Below are 23,822 nucleotides of genomic sequence, written 5' to 3'. Positions count from 1 at the left end.
TTTTGCTTATTGTAGCTTATCGTGCAGTGACGTCATAAGAGGTGCGCTCCCTGCGCTGGCGCTCGGCTGTGGAAAGATTGAGGTGTTTGTGTGAGGCGAATAAAACGATACAAAATATGGCTTAATATTTAAAGACGATATATTTTAACATTATTTAAGATTGCACTTTATTGAAAATATGTTAAATAATATGATATTATTGTGATACTTAATTGTAAAATACTGAGCGTTCCACAAGGCAAGAAACAAAGAGATTTACTGTACTTCACGTTTAAGCCGTTCAGGTAACTTATGTATTCAAACCTGTAACGTTAGATGAGCTTTGCATTGATTTTAAGAATATACATGCTCCTCCTTTCCATACATTACTTTAGCAGATGAAAAAATGTTATTGTTTGCAAAATTAAACTAGGTCATAAGAACGTGTAAGACATGGGAGATACGGTTACAAATGCACTTTGCTTATTTATTTGAAGGTAGATATTGATATTACAAATATTGTATATTTGTGTGAACAGACATCAGTTGATCTATAAATACTGTGAAGAGGACCAATAATCATCTGGTGTCACAACACATTCAGCTCCTCTACTGTTGTAATGATGGAGTGTGTTAAAGAAGAGACTGATCCTGAATCATTCACAATAACACCTCAACATACTGAACAACAAACAGGTTTGTGTTCAATCTTAATGACTGATAAAGAACAAAAAGTTTCTCTTTCAAGGTAAAGTTTGTAGAAATGAAATGACAGAAATGAATTTTAATAGACCCGCCATAACAAAAATCTTGTTTCGCTTTTTGAAATAACATTTTTTGTTTATTAAAGGCCTGACAGTAGTGAAAGTTGAAGATCAACAACAAAATGAAATGGAGGATGAACATCAGCAACACAATTTCATAAGTGAAGAAAGTTCATTGGGTTCACCTCAAGAAAAATCAGAAGACAAACTCTCAAAGAGTTTTCCACAGATAGGACATTTAAATATTCACATTAAGACTCACACAGGAGAAATGCCATACACCTGTCCTCAGTGTGGAAAGTCTTTTACACTAAAAGGAAATTTTAAGGTTCACCTAAAGTCTCACACTGGAGAAATGCCATACAGCTGCCATCAGTGTGGTAAATGTTTCAAACAAAAAGGAAATCTTAAGATTCACCTAGTGTCTCACACTGCAGAAAGGCCATACAGCTGCCCTCAATGTGGAAAGACTTACAAATATAAAAGACACCTTAAGGACCATTTTGTCAGTCACAGAGATGAGAGACCCTTTGCATGTCCTCATTGCGATAAGACTTGCATAAGTAAAAACAGCCTTAAGGAACATTTAGTAACTCACAGTGTTGAGAGGCCATTTGAATGCCTTCAGTGTGGTAAATGTTTTAAACGACAAGGAGCTCTTAAAGATCACGTAAAGTCTCACACTGGAGAAAGGCCATACAGCAGGATAAGTAAAAGTCACTTTGAGGAGGAACGTTTAGTAAGTGAGACATCCTATGAATGTCCTCAGTGTGGTAAATGTTTCAAACAAAAAGGAGCTCTTAATGTTCACCTGAAGTCTCACACAGAAGAAAGGCCACACACCTGCCCTCAATGTGGAAAAACGTACAAACATAAAAGAGGCCTTAAGCAACATCTGGCCAGTCACGGAGATGAGAGACCTTTTGGGTGCCCTCAGTGTGGTAAATGTTTTAAACGACAAGGAGTTCTTAATGTTCACTTAAAGTCTCACACTGGACAAATGCCATACAGCTGCCCTCAGTGTGGTAAATTTTTCAAACAAAACGGAGCTCTTAATGTTCACATGAAGTCTCACACTGAAGAAAGGCCACACATCTGCCCTCAATGTGGAAAGGCTTACAAACATAAAAGCCACCTTAAGCAACATCTGGTCAGTCACGAAGATGAGAGCCCATTTGTATGCCCGCACTGCGATAGGACTTGCATAAGTAAAAAGCACCTAAAGGATCATTTAGTAAGTCACAGCGTTGAGAAGCCATTTAAATGCCCTCGGTGTGGTAAAGGTTTTAAGCGACAAGGAACTCTTAATGCTCACATGAAGTCTGACACTGGAGAAATGCCATACACCTGCATAAGTAAAAGACACTTTGAGGAGGAACGTTTACTAAGTGAGATGCCCCTTGAGTGCCCTCAGTGTGGTAAATGTTTTAACCACAAAGGAAATTTTAAGGTTCACCTAAAGTCTCACACTGGAGAAATGCCATACAGCTGCCCTCAGTGTGGTAAATGTTTCAAACAAAAAGGAAATCTTAAGATTCACCTAGTGTCTCACACTGCAGAAAGGCCATACAGCTGCCCTCAATGTGGAAAGACTTACAAATATAAAAGACACCTTAAGGAACATTTTATCAGTCATAGAGATGAGAGACCCTTTGCATGTCCTCATTGCGATAAGACTTGCGTAAGTAAAAACAGCCTTAAGGAACATTTAGTAAGTCACAGTGTTGAGAAGCCATTTGAATGCCTTCAATGTGGTAAATGTTTTAAACGACAAGGAGCTCTTAAAGATCACATAAAATCTCACGCTGTAGAAGGGCCTTTCACATGCCCACAATTAGACACCAGAATTTCTCCACATTCTGGAGAAATTCCCTAAAAGTGCTCACATTGTTACAACTACAGACTTACAGAGAAAAGCGCTGACTGCAAAATGTGAGCAAAAATCAGCTTCAGTCTTCAGATCCACTACTTGAAATAACTTAATTTTAATGCATTACATAAGTGGTTTCCAACGTGGTGCCCGAGGGCACCAGGTTGCCCACACAGAGTCTGAGGTGCCCACCAAAGAATATTCTACTAATAGTCTCAATTGTAATACTTATTACATATTTTTTTACATTAGCTTGGCTTCTTTTATGTATGTTAACATTTTAAACAATGATAAAACATATCAACAAGTAAAATTAAATAAAATCAACAAGTAAAACAAAATCGTTTTAAGTAGACTATATCAAAAACTAGCCCTCCGCATAGTTTTATCCATTGTGGTAGCCCTTGCTCACAAAAAGGTTGGAGACCCCTGCATTACAGTGACTCTTTGCTGAAATGAGCTGCCATCCATCACCTGATCATCGTCCGTGACCACCGAATCCTTCAAAAAAAACTTCTGAAGACACAACTCTTCTGCATTTATTGTATTATGCACTTATTTACAACGTTTCACTTTTAACTTTAACATTGTGTACAAAATATTATTTATAAGCCTCTCATTTATGCTGTTTACTTCTAGTGTCAACACTATATTTGTAAGCATAACTTTGTGAATAGTGATTGTTGTTTTTTTGTTTTTTAAATGTTAAAAATTCTCCCCATTCGTAAACTGTTTTGGATAAAAGCATTTGCCTAATAAATAATACAAATGTATAAATGATCTGATGAAGGAGTTGAGTATCACTATATAACAGGCTCTTAAATATTACAAGATATTTTAATGTGGTGTACAAGCAAAATGTAAGTATACTTTGGGCTTCATGTAGCTGTTCTGAACACCTGTGCCCTGGTTCTCATGAGTTAATATTTGTAAATCAGTCTGCACTAGCATCATTTATTAGTAGATTCTGCATTGAAATGGTTTGACACGTGTGGGATATTTATATAATATAATATATTCGTTTTACTTATAGATTTATGTTTTTTTATATTTTCTTTGATAATTGTTCCTTTATTTCATTGCATTTCATGAGCTTAGAGATAGAGTTAAGGGGCTTTTATTTTGCTTCCTGGAGCCTGTCGTGCAGTGACGTCATAAGAGGTGCGCTCACTTCGCTGTCGGATGAGGGAAGATTGAGGTGTTTGTGTGAGGCGAATACAACGATACAAAAATATTGCTTAATTTTTTAACAACTAGATATTTAAGCATTATTAAAGTGTGAAAATGTGTTAAATGGCATTCCACAAGGCAAAGAAAAAGAGATTTACTTCAATTTTAAGCTGTAAGGTATGTAAGTTATTCAAATCTGTTGATGAGCTTTACATTCATTTTAAAGTCGCAATGAAATTCAAATGGAAAAACTGTAATTTGTTTTGGAATATTGTGGTATTTTATTGTTTTACAAATGACTGATCTGTGTGCTTCATTATTATTTTAAAATTAATGTTCACTCATAATCTTTAATCAAAAACGCAAATCTCCTCCCCTCCTCAAAACGATCTCTCTTTACTTCCGGTCATACGGTCATGCAGGTGGGCGGGGCAGATCTGGAATGTACAAATTCATTCCAGCAATACCTTTTTCATTTCTTTTTACCTCTTTTTAATTCTGAAGCTGGGTTCACTTGGATATACGTCACCATGGGGGAAATAAGACATTCTTAGCCAATTACTTCTGTTCATGGTGACTTTAAGAAATATACATGTTCCTTTTTTCCATACATTACTTTAGCAGATGAATAATTGCTGTTGTTTGTACAATTAAATGGGGTTATAATAACTTGTAAGACATAAAATATTTAGTTACAAATGTACTTGAATTTGTAAGATATTGTATGTTTATGTGAACAGACACCGTGTGAAGAGGACCAATAATCAGCTACTGTCACAACACATTCAGCTCCTCTACTGTTGTAATGATGGAGTGTGTTAAAGAAGAGACTGATCCTGAATCATTCACAATAACACCTCAACATACTGAACAACAAACAGGTTTGTGCAACCAAATGATTTTGAGAGCACGTTTCGATACTACATTGTCTCAGACGACAATATGTTTGTCTTGTGGCAGCTAACCGTAGCTTTTCTATGCGTTTTGAAAGGAAGGGGTGAGCTGTGGATTGAACCATTGGTTGCAATTCGCAGTCTCACCACTAGATGACGCTAAAATGTACACACAGCACCTTTAATTTAATTTCACATCAATTTGTTTATTATAGGCCTGACGGGAGTGAAAGAGGAAGATCAACGACAAAATGAAATGGAGGATCAGCAACACAATTTCATTAGTGAAGAAAAATCATTTGGTTGCTCACAAACTGTTGAGAATTCACCTGAAGAAAGAGAAGAAGCCAAAATCTCAAAGAGTATTTCACAGAAGACACAAACTGGAGAAATGCCCTACACCTGCCCTCAGTGTGAAAAATGTTTTAAACAAAAAGGAAATCTTAAGATTCACCTAATGTCTCACACTGCAGAAAGGCCATACAGCTGCCCTCAATGTGAAAAGGCTTACAAACATAAAAGACACCTTAAGGAACATCTGGTCAGTCACGGGGATGAGAGACCCTTTGAATGCCCTCAGTGTGGTAAATGTTTTAAACGACAAGGAGCTCTTAAAGCTCACATAAAGTCTCACACTGGAGAACGGCCACACAGCTGCCCTCACTGTGGAAAGACTTACAGACATAAATCCCACCTTAACAAACATCTAGTCAGTCACAGAGATGAGGAACCCTTAACATGCCCTCAGTGCGATAAGAGTTTTTTACAAAAACAATATCTTGATGATCACATAAAGACTCACACCGAAGAAAAGACACACACCTGTCCTACGTGTGAACAGAGTTACACATGTATAGAGTCCCTGATAGAACATCAAATAAGTCACACTGTCCAAATGCCTTTCTCTTGCCCTCAATGCCAAAAGACTTTTAGACATAATAAAACCTTTAAAAATCACATGAAGAGTCACAGTGGTGATGAGTCGAACACTTGTCCTCATTGCGGGAAGAATTGTGCATCAAAATCAAGTCTAGAGAATCACATACGAGTTCACACTGGAGAGAAACCTTTCACGTGCCCACAGTGTGACAAGAGTTTTGCACAACGAGGACAACTTAAGTATCACATACAAATTCATACAGGTGAGAAGCCTTTCTTATGCCATCTGTGTGATAGTAGTTTTGCAAGGTTACGAAATCTCAAATATCATCTGCTGTTTCACTCCAACGAAAAGCCGTTCAGTTGCGATCAATGCTGTGAAAAGTTTGTTTCGATAGGACTGCTGAGGAGACACCAGAAGACACATAGCCGGAGACCTGGAGCGGGACCGAATTCTGGAGATGAACCCTAAACGTGCTCACATAGAAAGCGCTGTCCGCAAGGAGTGAATGGGCAATTTTAGGCATCAGGTCCAAGCACATGATATGAAGTCCAGGGAATTATTACCAAAAGATTTATTTCAGTGCATTACTTGAATTGTAAAAGTTTGTGATCGTTCATAAAAATGTGTTTTAGAAATGCATGTTTTATGTTAATGGGTCATCAGCTGAAATATCTAATGGGTATTAATTTATCTGTAAATAAAATATAAAAATGTAAATTGAACTTGCAGATAGTAGTTTTCATTTTTATGCACATGTTTATTTGACCAAAACTAATTTATTTTGTGTAAACCTTACATGATAGTTTATGCTTTATGCTTTTTACGATTTTAAACAAGCTTAAATTTATGATGTTTTAAAATACAGGGATAATAAAGGGACTTTTATTGACTTACGTTTTTAATTGCCAAAAAGTCAGTTCCAAACAGTCATGGATGAAATAAATACAATAAAAATATAAAGTAGGAAAGGAAGACAACTATTAAAACAATAAAGAAAAAACAAAGAAAAAATACAGAGGTAATTAAGCAATTGATGTAACATTCATCAGGTCATTATACAGATTCACAAATTTGACACTTTTGGTTATTAATCTTCTTTCGTCGTTTTATAATTAAATATTTAAGGTCACATTTTTTTTAAATTTTGAAACTGTTGAGGAAAATTTACATTTATGAAACTTTTTTTACAGTCTATGCTTCAAACATAAAACAAAATAAACTGCAACAAATAAGAAAAACATACAGAAAGGGACTTTTTATTAAAAATTAAAAACAGGCCTGCAATAGAACAAAAAACAAATTACAAATGTCAAAGGCAGACACATTGCAATATGAACAGTAACAGTTCAAATATGAAAATGCAAAGAAGTGAAAGGAATAAGAATTAAGTAATTATAAATAATGAAAAATGTAATTAAACAAGGGGGGAAAAAATTTTGTAAAAATAAATAAATAATAATACTTTTTAATAAAATGTTGTAAAGGGTATAGTTCATACATTTGAAAGGGTATGAAGAGAGTTTGCAAACATTTCAAGTTTTCTGATAAAGTGAGGAATAGAGGAGTTATACAGAAAGGGACTTTTATTTTGATTCTCAGAGTGGTTACGTCATACGCCGTGCGCTGCAGCTCACCGCCGCCAGTGGATAAAATTAAAATTAAAGTATTAAATAAAACAAAAACATGTCCTACATCAAATTAAATCTTATTGAAAAATGTTTATATAGCATTACAATTATTTAATAGTTTATTTTAAAGTGCACAGTGGTGTTTTCTTGTACTTAGGCTAATATAGTTGAGTTTGAGGAGATTTAAAACCCTCTGTGCTTCTGACATGTTTTCTTGTAAATTAGCTTTTTTATAAGGCTCATGTTTAGTTTCAGTTGTTTCACTATTAGGCAGTAATTAAAATGCCTTATTTTCACAAACGTCTTTTATTGGTATGCTATTTAACAAATGTGACTGTTAACCCCCCCTCCACTTCTTAAAAATAATCCACTTCTTTATACAAGACATAGTAAACTGTTTCAAAATCACTGAAACATTGCGAATGATCAAAGTCAAAGTGTCAAACTTAAGAAACTAAAGCGCACATTAGGGGGCGCTGTGATTCACGTGACTGACACATAACGGGTTTCATTCAGGTCCGAGTACTCGCAGAAGACCACCAAAGTTTGTGATGTAGCCGTTGTGTTCAGTTTGAGAGGAATCCACTCTCAGTTTTACACCAACAACATTGAGGTGTCAACATGTTCAACCGTATCTTTGTTGGTTGTCCTGCACAGGAACTCTGAAAGGAGATATTGAGTTGTTTACTGTCCAAACATCCAAATTACAGCTGGGGCGAATGAGTTTTACTACAAAACATACATTTGACCATTTCTTGTTTTTTCTCACTTTGTTTGCAAATACACATAAGACGGAAACCTAAAGCTACATTCGCCCATAAATGATGTTACACTGTGAGTAAATCATAGTTTATTGATCAGCCAATTCAATAACATCACTGAGTTGTATATCATCTAAGAAAACCTATAAGGTCAGGTCAACTTTGACCCAAACGCACGAAAAACACATGAATACACCAGCCTATGGTGAAACGTGCAAGACGTGCAGGCTGTGTGCCACACGCGTACTCGTAAAGTCAACACTGGGGTCTGCACGTCCACATGGTCTTTAACGTGCTCGCTCGGCCACGCCCCCTTTGAAGCTGTAGGCCGACATGGGTTCTTATATATTGTGTAGGATCACTGTGTTTCTTAGTTTTCTGGCACTTTCATCCCCGGCGGCCTGTGTTCAGGTAAGCACAAACAGATTAAAGTGTTTTGGTGACAGTAGTTTCTGCGCAATGGTCACAGAGCGCATATGGACAAGTTTGCCTCGTTTTTAAAGGGACTTTTGGTTCGGTTTATAATGGCATACTTAAGGATTAAACAAGAACAGCGGATTGTGTTTGTATGTGTAGTTAAATGCTACTTTGCAGTTTTGCGACAGTTGCAAGAAATGATACAAACTTACACTGAGGTGAAGAAGTAATGCGCGGAGGTTTCTCTGGTTACGCATTGTGATCGATTGTGATAGTAACGAAATAAAATAATGTTTAGTTAATCATTTGCGTTTGTTAAAATAAACACTACCTTGCAAAGTGTTTTTAAGTTAATGTTTCATTCATTGTATGTGAAGTTGAATTTAACATGTCATTTTTTCATCTGTTTAAATTCTCTGATTCCTCTCGTCAATTAATTTAAGAAATATAGATAATAAAATCAGATATAGGTTTGCTTTTATTAATGTTAAAATCACACTCTGTTCATTATGGGATACATCTGAAAAAATATACCTTGAAAATGTTGGGTTGTTTCAACCCACAATGTTAAAAAATGCAACTTTTTGTCAAATCAGCATGTATTTTGTTACTTAAACTTAAAATAGTAGATTGAATTGACTTGAAAACCAAGTTGTTTTAACTTCATGCTGCATTGTTTAAACCCAACCATTGGTTTAAACTTTAAATTGACTTAAAAAATGTCTCAATACAACTCTGCATTTTTGTTTTAAACAATAAACCAAGCATAAGTTAATTTAAACTCAGTGGTAGGGTTTTAATTATAGATGACTTGATCCTTGTTACATCAAAGTTTGCATAAATAAGAAAACAACATGGTAAATAAACTAATGTTAAAGATAGAAGCTGATATTTTAATGAATTGGTTATTGACTTGCTAGTTATGCAATCCAGAGAAAAACAATCACGCAAACACAGTAACATCATTTCGTCATTGTTTACTGTGTCTCATTGCTGCATACATGTTAATATGTGTTAGTTATTCAGTTGGTCTCTGTACACACCTCTGTCTCTAAACTAGTTTCATTTTAACTTTAATTAGTTTGGATGAGAAGATGAAGGTGTGTCCAAAAGTAGTTCAATTTAAATTCAGGCCTTTGTCTATCACAATGTCAGATGTAAATGTAGTGTTTAAATCCACACATCTGTCATACTTTGAAATTAAAAGTGGTAAAGCAAAACAAATGATCTTTAGTCTGATATTATGGCTATCGGGTTGTACTTGTTGAACGGCACCTTTTAGAAACATTGTGTTGTCTGATAAAGGCCATAGGCTCATACATATGTAATTGTATTAACATCACTCTTTTGTCATTTATCAATGTGGCAGTTTTGTTAGACTTTTGGTATTTACATCATCATCTCGTGCTGCAGGGGTTTGAATATACAAACTATTGTTTGTATCAGTGGTGAGATCCACATGCTGATCAAGGACTCTTATCACTTTATCAACAAATGTCTCTGGTAACAAATGGTTAATCAAGACAGAGCACCATTTACATTTGGTATTTACCTGCATTACAAATGCACCACCTGCTATCTCATTTATTGAGCATCTACATCAGGTACTAAAATAGTGCAGTGTTCAATAGTCATAAAGTCCATGCATGCATGTGCATTTCCAAATTTATTGTGTGCACGTATTCATTCAAAGCTTTTCATGACGAGCAAAGTTTTAAAATCAGTAGTAGATTGATAGATAATGTTCAGTTTGTGTTCAAGACAATGTTTACACTACAAATGCACTCTGTGTCTGTAAGATTTTTCTGAATGAGGTTTCAGAGAATCAGTCAGATCAGATCTATGGTGAGCAGTTTTATCGCAGACACACAGAGTAAACGCTACTGCGATCGTCTGCTTTACTGCCATTGTTTGGGTCGACATGTGAAGGTTGAGGGGGGTTTCTATTGAAGGGCTTTGTAAAGGTTCAGCTTGTACAGTGATTGCAGTAGTTACATATAATAATGTCTATTTTTTTTTCTATAGTTATGTGTATATGTATAATTAAGACATTTATATACAGTACTGTGTAAAAGCCACCATTAGATTGATGGTTTTGTAGTGGCATAATGACCATATATAATTATTTCTCAGTCTCTGAATTAGAATAATTATGAAAAGAATGTTATGAAAAGAAACCATTTGTTATGAAAATTAAATTGTTGTTTTTTTAACTACAGAAAAGTCAAGTTTTAAATAGGAAAAATATAAAAAATCTTGGCTTATTTGTTAGCACGACGCTAGTGGTCTAATAAGATTCAATGGATTGTGCTAAGCTATGCTAAAAGTGCTAGCGCCAGACCCCAGAGATCAGCTGAATGGATTCAAAAACGGTAAAAACTCTAGGGGAGCTGGAAAATGAATTGTTTTTAATAAAGTGGAATGTCCCTTTTAATAAATGGTTTAACTTTTTGTTTAGTTGCATGTGAGTGTTTTTACACGTTTAAGACGAGTGTCAACAAGACCCGCCTTGGGGTTTCTCATCATTCTTGATGCACTGATGAATTAGATGAGGCCAGGGGTGAAGATTCAATCAATTGATCTGATTATCTAAATGAAGTAATAACTAGCCATTGATCATTTATGGCTGTTTAACACCATCTTAACGGCTTACGGTGATCATTGCCATGAACTTGATAGAAGAAGCCCATGCACTAAAATATTGTACCTTTTATAATAAACAAAAGGTTTCAAATTGACTGAAATATAACTCCCAGAGCTCTTGTGTCCCCTTTGTTGGGATCCAGAGATTTAGGTCAGTGATGACCGTGGTTACATCATACTTGGGGAAAATCTGTTTGGATGCATTCTGTATTCGGGATCAGTGAAGTGGAAGAGCCTTACGTAACCAAAACACACCGGGCATGGCCATGTGGTCTGAATTATAGAAGCACAATGTTCGGTGAATGCGGTCACTCCGACAGTCTCATCGCTTTGAATCAGGACATCAGGAGATGATCTCGCCCCACTGTGAACCCTTTAAACCTAAAGCATTCAATGCACGTGTCACTTTTATGATCTCTTGTTTCTCTGGATTTTTGTGGTTAAGAAGGTGAGAAAATTATGTCTGACAAGTTTGTTTCAGTACAACAGTGTTGAGTTAGTTGGTGAAGTGGGCGTGCACATGTGTGAGCCGGCGAGATCGTGATGAAATCTGACAGCTGTGCATGGTAAAGTGAGAGAGAGAGAGCGAGAGAATCAACCAATCTGCTTTCATGATATCAAGTTGAATAAAAAGGCGGAGCTCCAACAAAACTTCTTAAAGTCTTTTCCTTCGCAGGGTGCAGATGCTTTTGGCTGTTATTGGCAGAGTACTTCTATGTGCTTGAAGTGGCTTATTTTATGTTTAGGTATCTTTTAAAGAGTGAAACTCGCTGGTTATGCGTTGCAGCTGTTTTTGAACTGCATATTTTGCCTTGGAGTAACCTCAGCGAAATCAATCCCTTTATTCTGGGCAAGAGTACAATTGAAGTCAGGTTGGTAGATGCAGTCCAGACTCTTGTCTGTCATTCCCCTTCAGTCCTGATCCCGGCACAAGCGGTTCACTTACACATGGGAATTTCTTGTTTCTTTTAATTTTGTGTAGAGGATATTGTATGGTTGTGTTTTTTAAAGGATTTTTTGAGGTCTTGTCCACTTTGTGTCCAAGTAGATCTGAACAAACCAACCCACTATGCATTATCAGACGTCAGATTACAGTCGGAGATCTCTCTGAAGTCAGCTAGATATTTGTTCGGGATCGTTGCCTGCGGCTAGAAGTGTACCTTCCTTGTGCATCTGACGTGTTTGCTTCATAACAAAGCAAAATCTAAAGTTTTCGACTGAATAAAGCTCATCCATTGATGCTCTGACAATTAGACTCGGATTCAAATATGGTTTGGGTTTTATAATACAACACCTGTCATTCTGGTTTGGTTATATTATTGACTTTCCCTCTTTGATTTGCAGGACTTCAGCGTTACACATCCATCAGGAGGTTTATTTCAGTTGTTTGGTTTTCAAAGACGGCAGAGATGATCATCAGACTGGGCAGATTGACTCCTGGATATTTCCGTCTCTTGCAGGTATGTATATATACTTTTAGATCTGTGGTTAACTGCAGTTTCCTTTTTTAAATGCATGCTTTAAGTGTTTCTTACGTAATGCTTTTGTTAGTTAGTTTGCTCTCTCCAGACCCCAGCAGATCCACGCTTCATTCTTGCTGGCTAAAGTGACAAAAAATTATATGCATACATGGGACATAGCAGTTTGATTCTTCCGTCAAGTCTCATGACTTGAAATATATAAATAGCATGAACGCTGGGAGGCAAGAATGGCAAACATGTAAATGTTTCTTTATTAAAAAATTTGGATCTGCTGTCATGTACTCAAAGTGTTTGGGAAGTTGCATGTTTTGGAATAACCATCTAAAAGTAGAGACACTACTTTTCCGGACTGTGTTGTAGTAAGTACAGTAGCGCTGTTGTTGCGTTTTTTTTTTAGGTTTTCCAACCAGTTCAGTTTCTCCACTGACACTGCTGATGATTTTAATTTCAAGTCGCTTTGCACGCACAACTGTGCTGATTAGGAATGTTAATATTGACTGATTAACTGTTAACAGAAGGTAAAAATTGTGTCGACACGCGCCTAAAGACATTTAGCCACTTTTCTTTCCTTAATTTTTGAATGGCATGTAAATAATGTGAATTATTGCTGCCTGATGGTCTGGTAAAGTAATCGTTTGTATGAGAAGTAATTTGTACTGCATATGTCTGGTTTTGTAGCTGCAAGATGACGCAGTCCGTCTCAGGCGCGTCCGGACAGACTTTCGCTGATCTCCTCTGTCCTAGACCCTGACCATAAACATCTCTCTTTTTGCACAAACAGTGAAAGACGACGCAAAAGCAAAACATTTAGAAATGTGTCCTGACACATCAATTTTTACTTTCAGGAGAAAATCATCCAAAATGTTCATCTTGTCTGAATCCATTCAACATATCCTTCTAGACTGTATTATATTTGGCCCTGTGAGAAACCTTTTTTACTCTGTTGATACTTTTGAAAAGGTTTTCAATCAAGTGAATCTAAACATGGTTTTAAGATTTCTAGAGGAAATACATATTATACATCTTTTTTAATCTTCCTTTATTTAATTATACTTTATTCTCTCGCCATGAATATAACCTTATAAGCTCGTAAGGGGGTTTAAAAGAAAAGAAAGAAAGTGTGTCCTGCTCTAGAAATGGCCACTGTGGTAGAAGAAAAAGAGACAATCTGCCCTCTTTAAATATTAATCCTCTGGACTGATCGCGTGCTCTTTGATAATGTAATGTTGCATGAAAATTTGATAATGTATGAATCCTGGTTCTGTTGTTGCTGTTTGCACGCTCAAATAAAATAAAATAAAATAAAATAAAATAAAATAAAATAAAATGTTTGTATTGTTTTAACCGGGTCACAGACAACAGCCAACTGTTTTTGAAAACATAAAATATATCAAATGAAAGGACACACCCTCTGCTTTCAAACAAACAATAAACAAACAAAAAAAACGTTCATCCTATCTATATGGTTATTCTCTGCTTTAAACGCTTAAATATGGGTATTTTTCTTAAAAAAGCTGAAATAATTGCATTTTTGTTAAAGAATTTTGTTAGAGATCAGATTCAGAGCGATTATCAAAAACATACATGGAGTGTAAAAGTAAAAATTTTTTGCTTACATTTTTTTAATAAAATGTAGGGTTGTGACAATTAATCGGACAAATGTGCGTTTTCTCAATGAATGAATTACGATGAAATGCCGCCACATCCAAAATCTAGAGGGCGCTCTCGTGCAGAAACTCCATTGTGCCACAGAAGAAGTAGCATTACAAAACGCTATTCCAGGAAATATCTAGAGGCATATTTATATCGCTGTTCCTCAAATTGTTTTAGGTATTTTCATGATAATAAAGAATATTTTGAATGATTTTGTTTAACGAGTGTTGATTTTTTTTTTTTAAATGCACGTTATAAAAGACTCCGACTCATAGGCTAATGATTTAGATTGATAAGGACTTCCTACTGACCAGATGCCTTAGTACACGCACAAGCTGTGCATGAAACACAGAACCGCAGCCTTGCGATTTTAGACATACATTTTTAATGGGACATCCGATTAATCGTTACAGCTCTACAAATTACCATTTAAAAATTCATTAGGAACATGTTTTTTTTTCATTTAAATGTTAAAGGAATAGTCTACTCATTTTCAATATTAAAATATGTTATTACCTTAACTAAGAACTGTTGAATCATCCCTCTATCATCTGTGTGTGTGCACGTAAGCGCTGGAGCGCGTAATAGCATTTTATGGCGTAATAGCACTTTTGGGAGTACTTCGACTCGCCTGAAAAGTCCGCTCCCCTTCTCACTCTCATAATGGGAGAGGGAGGGTGTTACTGCGCCAAGTCGAAGTACTCCCAAAAGTGCTATTACGCCATAAAATATAGTTACTCTTTTAAATCCGCTTAGAAAAGCGCTATGTTTTATTTTGTACCACCAAACTTGCTCGTATAACTACTCGTCTTAAATAGGAAAAACGTTGATGTGTTTGGTCACTTCTAACTTTATCTCTAAATGGTACCATTGAATGAATGGGGCTAAGCTAAATGCTATCGTAGCGTCGCAGCGCGCTCCAGCGCTTACGTGCACACACACAGATGATAGAGGGATGATTCAACAGTTCTTAGTTAAGGTAATAACATATTTTAATATTGAAAATGAGTAGACTATTCCTTTAAATCTTAATTGACAAGATAACTCGTCAATGGTGGGGAAAGCGTTAATATTCAAATCTTATCAGTTAACGGTTAATTTTCTTTTAACAAGCTGCAGTTGTCAATCTGGAAAATTAACTGAAATAAACATCCATAGTGCTAATGCAAAAATTCAAACACTGTTTAGCTACATGACAAGTATAAAGTTAAAGATACTTACTAACTAAATGTTAATGGTATAGTTCACCCAAAATGTTTTACTCGCTCTCATGTTTTTCCAAACCTGTATAAATGTCTTTGTTCTGATGAACACAAAGGAAGATCTTTTGAGAAATGTTTGTAACCAAACCATTCATGGACCGAATTCACTTCCATAGTAGGAAAAAAGAATACTATGAGAGTCAGTAAATGATGACAGAATTTTCATTTTTGGGTGAACTATCCTTTTAACCTCAAACTTTGGCCTCCTGTCCTAATGCTTAAGGATTGAGTTCTTTTTAATCTTAACTTGCTCTTCTCTAAACCAGGTTGCTTTAATAAAGCTTGTTAACTTTGCCATCTTGTCGTGATCTTCTGCCAGCAGTTTCTGGCCGGGTGTGGCATCTTTTGTTGGATTCAATCTGAGCTCATTGACCACATGCTGTTTTATAGACCCTCAGGTTTCTTCATAACTAAAACTCATAATCCTCCACATAGTGATCTTGTTTCTTTCATTTCCATCAGTTCTTACTGGCATTAGCTGTACTTGGCCTCCAAACACTTCTGTCTGCTTTAAATTACAAACAGACAGAGTATTGTTTCACTCCTGCTTTTTCCAATTCCTTTATTTGTTTAAAACATTTAATTCAGTTTACCCAGACAGCTGTAATCTTTATAAAGTCAAGCATAATGTCGTATTTGTACTTTCTCCATTTGAGAACTTACTCCCCATCCTTTTTTGATGTTCGTCTACAGAGTCAGGTAGCAGGAGAGGTGCAGGCACCATCATGTGATCGTTCCACCAACCAAATAGCCATGATGCTGGCCATCATGGGTCTCAGTCTGTCCTACTACAGTGCCAAACAGATGACCGAGAAGGTTCGCCGAGAGCCGGTGCCATGAAGACTCTCCTGCGCTCTGGTTTGTTGGACCTCCAATCCGAATGTAAAGTCGGAGCGAAATGACCACGTGCGGCACACTACATCCCTTTTATATCAGAAACTGGATTTCCAGCAATCACTAAACCACGGGAAGCAATTCTGGGTCTTCTGCTAGGGGTTCTCTCACTTTAGTTTAACTCTCAGCCGGGTCTGGAGGGGGTTGAACTTGGCTTTGTTTGGGTTTGTTGGCTTGAATCTTGATAGTTGACTTGGTACGTGAATCAGAGAGTCGATTCGTACTGCTGTAAAACTTTCTGCACATTATTTAGGGAAAATCTGCTGCTACTTTGAGCCATAATGCCTTTAAAGGGAACATCATCTGGTATTGAGATGTACCAAGCAACTAATGAAAGAAGTGCGCGACTGAAAGGATTTATGTTTTTGAAGAAACTTCACATAGGCCTGAGTAGGCTACTTGAAAGTTTCGGCTCAGATCTGATCTTTTAATACGACACTACTCGAATATCTGTGAGTTATCGGTACTACACTGTGATAGCTTTTTGAACAAATAGACATTTTTTTTTTCATTGTAACTAAAACGATTTTCATAAAACTTGACCAGCAGATTTAACAACAATCAGCCGTTACTTTTTGCAATTGCATGAGTTTGTAGTTTTTAAATGCAGTCTATAAAATTATTTCTAATAGTTTTTTATGACAATGTGGTTTATGATGTATATGTATGTTGTTACATTTTTAAAAATGAAATTGATGAACAAATAAAGCTGTGAATTTTCCCAACATGATGAACTTTAATAAATTCTGTTGAATAAAACAATATTTGAGGAATGTTGCTTTATAAAATCTGTTTGGTTTTTGATGAAATCCCCCACTAATGCCAGACATCTGAGTTTCTTTATTAAAGGATTTTGTGTTCTGTGGAACAGGAAGTGGTCATAGCCCCAAGCGGCCGCTTCCTCTGTCAGCACGCGATATTTGTCTACCAGCCTGTCTGGTTGTGTTGTCTTTAGTGCCTGACCCATTTAACCAAACATCATAATAGCCCAAAATATGAAGATGTTACGTACAGACGCTGGGTCAATGTAGGCCTCCAAAACATTCATTCTTGAGTTAGGGTGTGATGCAGGTATAATGCATTCATAATGTCAGGGTGGGGCAGCAGATGTGTTCTCAGTGTTCGCATGGATGCTCAGGGCAGATGTGATGCTCTGTGACAGGCCAAGAACACATTGCGTGACACGTGTTGTACCACCCATCACATTTGGCTCCTCCCCCCATTTCTCATCACTGGGCAAATTTGCCCAAAAACACTGCGGGGGCAGTTTGACATTCAAGCTTAGGACACGAACCCAAACGCTGCCGCCCTATTGGCTGTCCAGTGATGCGTCATGATGTCGTTCCTGTTGCGAGCTGCAAAAACAAAAGGATCAGGAATCATGTTGGCGACAGTGCAATACGCATGGTTGCTTCATAAAAAAACACCCAAAAGCCTTTTTTTTTATTGTAGATGAGATGGATAAACAAATAGACTTTAATATGAGTAGACGGTGGCTTTATTGATTTTTTTATATTTGTATATTGAATGCTTTAAAGATTGTGAGACTGATGCTGTCAGTATTAATGTGTCTACAGCATCATTCATAATATTGGTGTCTAAATGTAGTATCTTCATGTTGTTTCTCATGTAATGTTGCTATACGTCATTAAATTCATTAGAATGAGATTTCTCTTCCTCGTGCTGTGCTGTGTATCCTACAGTTCAGTTGCTTTTCTGGTGGGTCTTGATGTTGTCGTGATGTTGAAGTCTTTTGAGCTTTAAATGGTAAATTCTTTGAACTGATAAAAACTTTTTGTGCATAAGAAAGGAAAAAGCAGATCCTCTTGAAAAAGGGGAGGTAGGGTTATGTCATATGTTATTAACAACAGAGACTTATGTTCATTTTTTCCTCTAGATGTCAATAATCATAAGACAGATGCTGGCATCATGTTTTGTGACATTATACATTCATCAACAAAAAACACAAAATGAAAGAAAATGAAATTTAAGTAGAAAAAGTGGAGAGCCCCTAAATCACATCCTAAAAATCAACTTAAAGCAGAATTAAAACCATGTCATGAATGTAGATCTAAATATGTGTGCCATGGGTGGAACATCCAGACCCCACCCACATGACATCATACACCCATACATACATTAATTTATCCATGATCGTATTTTACATGTGTTATCTAAAGCAGTGGTTTTCAAACTGGGGGCCCCCAGGGGGGACGCGAGATGGTGCCAGGGGGGCCCCAGTTTTATGACATTTTATGAAATATAGAAATACATTAATTTATCATGAATTCTGTGTAATTAAATCTAAAAAGAAAAAAGGCTACTAACCAAAAGCACTACTTTTTTGTATTATTTAATGTTTTTAAATTAAAATTTTGAGAACAGTTTTTTGTCACAAATTTTCTTTGGGGGGGCCGCAAAGGAATGTACCTTACACAAGGGGAGCCGCACGCTGAAAAAGTTTGGGAACCACTGATCTAAAGAATCATGTAAAGAGTCTGATTTTGTAAGTCTGATGTTTTGAGTCTAATGTTTTGAGTCTGATGTTGTGAGTCTGAGGTTGTGAGTCTGATGTTTTGAGTCTGATGTTGTGAGTCTGAGGTTGTGAGTCTGATGTTTTGAGTCTGATGTTGTTTGTCTGATGATCTGTCTGATTTTGTGAGTCTGATATTGTGAGTCTGATCTTGTGAGTCTGATGTTGTGATTCTGATGTTTTGAGTCTGATGTTGTGTGTCTGATGATCTGTTTAATGTTGTGTGTCTGATGTTGTGAGTCTGATGTTTTGAGTCTGATGTTGTGTGTCTGATGATCTGTCTGATGTTGTGAGTCTGATCTTGTGAGTTTGATCTTTTGAGTCTGATGTTGTGTGTTTGATGATCTGTGTCTGATGTTGTGATTCTGATCTTGTGAGTCTGATGTTGTGAGTCTGGTGTTGTGAATCTGAAGTTGTAAATCTGGTGATGTGTGTCTGATGGTCTGTGTCTGATGTTGTGAGTCTGATGTTGTGTGTATGATGGTCTGTGTCTGATGTTGTGATTCTGATCTTGTGAGTCTGATGTTGTAAGTCTGGTATTGTGAGTTTGATGTTGTAAATCTGGTGATGTGTGTCTGATGGTCTGTGTCTGATGTTGTGAGTCTGATGTTGTGTGTTTGATGGTCTGTGTCTGATGTTGTGATTCTGATCTTGTGAGTCTGATGTTGTAAGTCTGGTATTGTGAGTTTGATGTTGTAAATCTGGTGATGTGTGTCTGATGGTCTGTGTCTGATGTTGTGAGTCTGATGTTGTGTGTTTGATGATCTGTGTCTGATGTTGTGAGTCTGATGTTGTGTGTTTGATGATCTGTGTCTGATGTTGTGATTCTGATCCTGTGAGTCTGATGTTGTAAGTCTGGTGTTGTGAGTTTGATGTTGTAAATCTGGTGATGTGTGTCTGATGGTCTGTGTCTGATGTTGTGAGTCTGGTGTTGTGAGTCTGATGTTGTAAATCTGGTGATGTGTGTCTGCTGGTCTGTGTCTGATGTTGTGAGTCTGATGTTGTGTGTTTGATGATCTGTGTCTTATGTTGTGAGTCTGATGTTTTTGTGTCTAATGTTGTGTGTCTGGATCATGCTAGAACTCTCTGTGTCTGTGTGTCTGTCTAATGTCCCTCCTCACTTCTGATCTGCTCTGTCAGTAGAAGTAGGGCAATGTGTTCTAATCTTTCATCCGTGTGATTTCTTACTTTAATTTGTTCTCATCAGGGACTCTTGAACCACTTTCACGATCCAATAAATTGCTAAAGAAATCTGTAATATAAACAAATAGACCAGATAACAAGATCAGAAATATGTATTGTAAAAGTAATTTAATAAGCATTTGTGCCCTCAATGTTATTTTGACTGCATAAAAGTTGTCAAGCATGATTGCAATCTCCCATTGACTTCTGTAATACTACAGTTTGCCTTAATTGAATTAAACGTATTCATGCTGAGTCATATTTACATTTATGGATTTGTCACTGTTAGTGTTTTTAGTAGGCCTACTGAATAAAATCATCTCTCTCTCTCTCTCTCTCTCTCTCTCTTTCTCTCTCTCTCTCTCTCTCTCTCTGCGGTGCCTGATGTTTGGCTCAACACCAGACAGGAGAGATTTTGCCTAAAGCACAAACTCTGTGTGTGAGGTTTAACAACTATTGAGTTTGTGCTTTAGGCAAAATCTCTCCAAACATCAGGCACCGCAGAGAAACATTCCTGAAAACAGCCACAATCTCCTCTGTTTGGAAAGATAATTGTACTTTTGGGCTCAGTAAAATAGAGAAGTTAAAATGATGACTCAAGAGAAAGAAAACAATCTCTCCATACAGATTACATCTCATTTTAAAGCTGGAGGTTCATTTAAACCAAAGATGATTGCATGTAATGTTCACCCATCACTGTTTTCTATTGCAAACACGTTGACTGGATTTCAAACTAATGCATCTAAAAAAACAACACATTTCAACAAAACAGTGCCTAAACTCAATTACAGAAAATTTACATGATATATGTCAGCTTGTCAATTCTGAGGGTGTGGTTTATGAATGAATATTCATGAGGAGCAAACATGTTCAACAACCACAGATCACAATGTAATAAAACTGCTCTCTAATGTTTATAATACGCTCGTGGCATAAACGTGTCCTGTGTGAACTCGCTGTTTAAGTGTGAAAGTGATTTACGATGCATTAGGAAGTTTTTGTGTGATTTCGTGTCTCACTTTAACGTTGTTGATGACTCTTGCAGTAATAGTTTGAAGACTCCGGCCAAGCTTCCTCTTTCACTAGAAGATATTAACTTATATAACTCAAGAAAGAAAACTGCTATTCAAAATAAAGCAGGAAGGAATTGTTAAAAATATTACAAAAACCTACAATAAAATACATTTAAAAGCCTTAACATTTACGCATATTGTTATATAACCAGTTTTCCTCAAAGACCTGTCAGCTTTATAATGACTATTATTAAACTGTCAAACATGTGACGGCTACATGTGAAGGAACAGGTGCTGGAAGACATCTGAGTTCAGGTGAAAACATAGAGGCCTGGCATGTAGTAACAGAGCCAAAACTCTGATTGGCACAAGATGACGGCCAAGTGTGACAGCTTAGGAAAGAGCATACGGTTTCACATTTATTCCCAAACATTCATTCACTGTCATGGGTTTCATGCATGAGATGGCACTTTAACTATTGGTCAGATGTGTCTGTCCCACATCTGATGAGTGTTTTATTAAAGTGATAACAGCTGAATGTGGCACATGGGTTGTGTTCGATTGGTTCGAGCAGGTCAAATGACAGAGTTTCATTAAGTGCATATAAATCTGTTTTGGGTTGTCATGTGATGTTGATTACTAATCGATTAATAACTTGTCTACTGTAGAGTTTACATTTACTCATATACATAAAAATATAGCAAAATTAATTATTGAAAAGCTCCTTAGAATTATTTGATTTTAAGGCTTAGATTAAACACAATATATTAAACAGATCAAATCAAGGGGGAAAACCAAAAGAGTGCAAGTGATTTTGAGTGATATATATCAAATGAAAGCTCTTGATACCGAAAGGATACAAATGAATTCTTAAGGTTTGGAGTTATAAAAGACTGAAATTAGTACACAAAGTCAGATCAAACCATGTTTTTTTTGTTCTGGCCCTCCTGTAAAGTAAGTCAAATGTCACGACTGGTTTTCACTCTTCGAAATGTTAAGGAAGCACATTATTTATGCTACATTTTCCTTTCAACTCCTCCCTAAAAGCATATTGTTGTCAAGATGTGAGTTATGCTATGCACATTATGTTGAGTTTTTTAATAGTAAAACAGCAGTTTTGTTTATTTGTATTGATTTATTCTGAGATATACATGGCCCCATACCGCAAAAAAAATATTTCTTTAGCTCAAAAACATGTTTTAAATATTATTAAATATATTTAAATTTTAAAAAATATTTAGTTTTAACCTTCATATATTAACATATATATCAAAATGTATTTCAGCACTGTCAAAAAGTGCATCATGAAGGTAAAACAATTTGTCAATTTAACCTATTTTAAGTTTTGACCTGCGATAAGTTAAAACAAGCTGAAATTGTTTACCTTAATTTTTTAAGTTACATAAAAATTATATGTTGATTTGACAAAAATGCTGATTTTTTTACAGTGAAGGGCAACAAATACATTTCTAATTTTACAACACAAACTGCAAAAAATATGTTTTTCATGCCCAAAATTTAAAAGTTTGTATAAAATGTAACATTATAAAAATACTTTTTGTAGCTAAAAATATATTTATTTTAATCTTTTCATATCTGTTATGTAGTTTACAGGTTTGTAACAAAGTTTTCCTTCCAGTGCAACGTGAATATTAATGCTTTAAAATATATTTTAAAATAAATATACAAAAAACGGCAAAAATATATTAGTGAAAAAGATATTTTTGTAATATATTTCAGTACATATATTTTTTGTCCATTTTTTATTTCAAATGATATTTGAAAATATATGTATGGGGCTACATCACCCATTGTGAATGTGCAGGAATGAGTTTGTGTGTATTTGAGAGAGGACACACATGGCTGTCAGCTCGCTAAACTGGAGGCTTTTGGGTAAGATGTAAGTTCAAACATGCAGGAAAACCTGCAGAGTAACTGTTCTGAAACCAGTCTAAACCAGTTATCATGAAGAGTAAAGACAAGGGGCGCAAACAGAATACAAACAGAAGCAGGAGAAAATAAACCTTTTGTGTACCAAAGAGGTTCTTCAGATGTTAAAGTTTCTTTATGCACCCATTCAGCCAAAAATTGCTCTTTTGTGGCATCGTGAAGCACCTTAAATTTTAAAAGTGTTTATATTATCATAAATGCATAAATTGCACTTTTCTCCAAATGTAAAAGTAACATTGCATTGCATACTCAGTTCACTAAAGGCAGCACAATGAGAGTTTTACTTTATGGCAGTGTGGTGAGACATTTGAGAAATGCTCTTGACTGTGTATAGGTTGGTTAGGGTGGTGGCTGAGTGAGTTATTTACAGCATGTTGGTGCATACTGTTGCTCGAGACCACTGAGGCTCTTATGCACCGACTCAGATTACTATATGTTATATGAAGGCCAAAAGACAAATGTTACTTATGTAACGTGAATGAAGTGTTTATGGCATGTGTCAGGTCATCTCCATTGACAGAGTATTGATGCCGATTGGCGAGGTCCTTCTTGGCTCTCATGCAGTGAGAATATCTCATTGTTTTGTATGTTACACGATCAGCCCTGCAGATTTCGAGCTTGCATTCATGCCATTTGTTCCCAGTAAACAGCAGGTTTACAACGTAAGATACATTAACCTCTTTATAATGGCTCTAGACATGCATTTTAGGGTATTACTGTGGTAAAAATGAACACAGCAATGAGTTTCAACATTTTTGGGAGAGGTGAATGAGGTTAAAGGTCAAACTTGCAATAGGACTCCATGCACTCTATATGCTGCTGATGTCATGAACTATAGCTCTTGCA

The 23,822-nt window shown here is 36.2% G+C and overlaps 2 protein-coding genes and 1 long non-coding RNA gene across 5 annotated transcripts; all 3 read left to right on the top strand.

The window, feature by feature from the left end:
- Positions 1–47: 47 nt before the first annotated feature.
- LOC135789231 (uncharacterized) lies at positions 48–3,362 on the top strand. The gene is made up of 3 exons (XM_065298968.2): positions 48–284; positions 519–675; positions 830–3,362. The coding sequence occupies exons 2-3, from the start codon at positions 600–602 to the stop codon at positions 2,617–2,619; spliced, it is 1,866 nt and encodes a 621-aa protein (XP_065155040.1). The 5' UTR covers positions 48–284; positions 519–599; the 3' UTR covers positions 2,620–3,362.
- A 423-nt stretch (positions 3,363–3,785) lies between these two features.
- LOC135717742 (uncharacterized) lies at positions 3,786–6,407 on the top strand. Of its 2 annotated transcripts, XM_065239924.2 has the most exons (4): positions 3,786–3,960; positions 4,524–4,664; positions 4,892–5,818; positions 5,954–6,407. In XM_065239924.2, the coding sequence occupies exons 2-4, from the start codon at positions 4,589–4,591 to the stop codon at positions 6,025–6,027; spliced, it is 1,077 nt and encodes a 358-aa protein (XP_065095996.1). In that variant the 5' UTR covers positions 3,786–3,960; positions 4,524–4,588; the 3' UTR covers positions 6,028–6,407. The 2 variants fall into 2 exon arrangements, with proteins under 2 accessions (XP_065095996.1, XP_065095995.1); XM_065239923.2 differs by having other exon boundaries at positions 4,892–6,404.
- A 1,795-nt stretch (positions 6,408–8,202) lies between these two features.
- On the top strand, positions 8,203–17,073 carry LOC135789232 (uncharacterized). Of its 2 annotated transcripts, none has more exons than XR_010547513.2 (3): positions 8,203–8,359; positions 12,353–12,468; positions 16,098–17,073. It is a non-coding gene; the product is annotated as an uncharacterized lncRNA (long non-coding RNA). The 2 variants fall into 2 exon arrangements; XR_010547514.2 differs by lacking the exon at positions 8,203–8,359 and adding an exon at positions 11,671–11,880.
- The last annotated feature ends 6,749 nt before the right edge of the window (positions 17,074–23,822 follow it).

This window comes from Paramisgurnus dabryanus, chromosome 13 (assembly GCF_030506205.2).
Source record: "Paramisgurnus dabryanus chromosome 13, PD_genome_1.1, whole genome shotgun sequence".
Lineage (NCBI taxonomy): Eukaryota > Metazoa > Chordata > Actinopteri > Cypriniformes > Cobitidae > Paramisgurnus > Paramisgurnus dabryanus.
This window is presented reverse-complemented; position numbering and strand designations above follow the sequence as displayed.

Coding starts and splice junctions, on each gene's coding strand:
- LOC135789231 (XM_065298968.2), top strand. CDS start 600: ATGATGGAGTGTGTTAAAGAAGAGACTGATCCTGAATCATTCACAATA. Junction 676..829: donor ACATACTGAACAACAAACAG/GTTTGTGTTCAA, acceptor TGTTTATTAAAG/GCCTGACAGTAGTGAAAGTT.
- LOC135717742 (XM_065239923.2), top strand. CDS start 4,589: ATGATGGAGTGTGTTAAAGAAGAGACTGATCCTGAATCATTCACAATA. Junction 4,665..4,891: donor ACATACTGAACAACAAACAG/GTTTGTGCAACC, acceptor TGTTTATTATAG/GCCTGACGGGAGTGAAAGAG.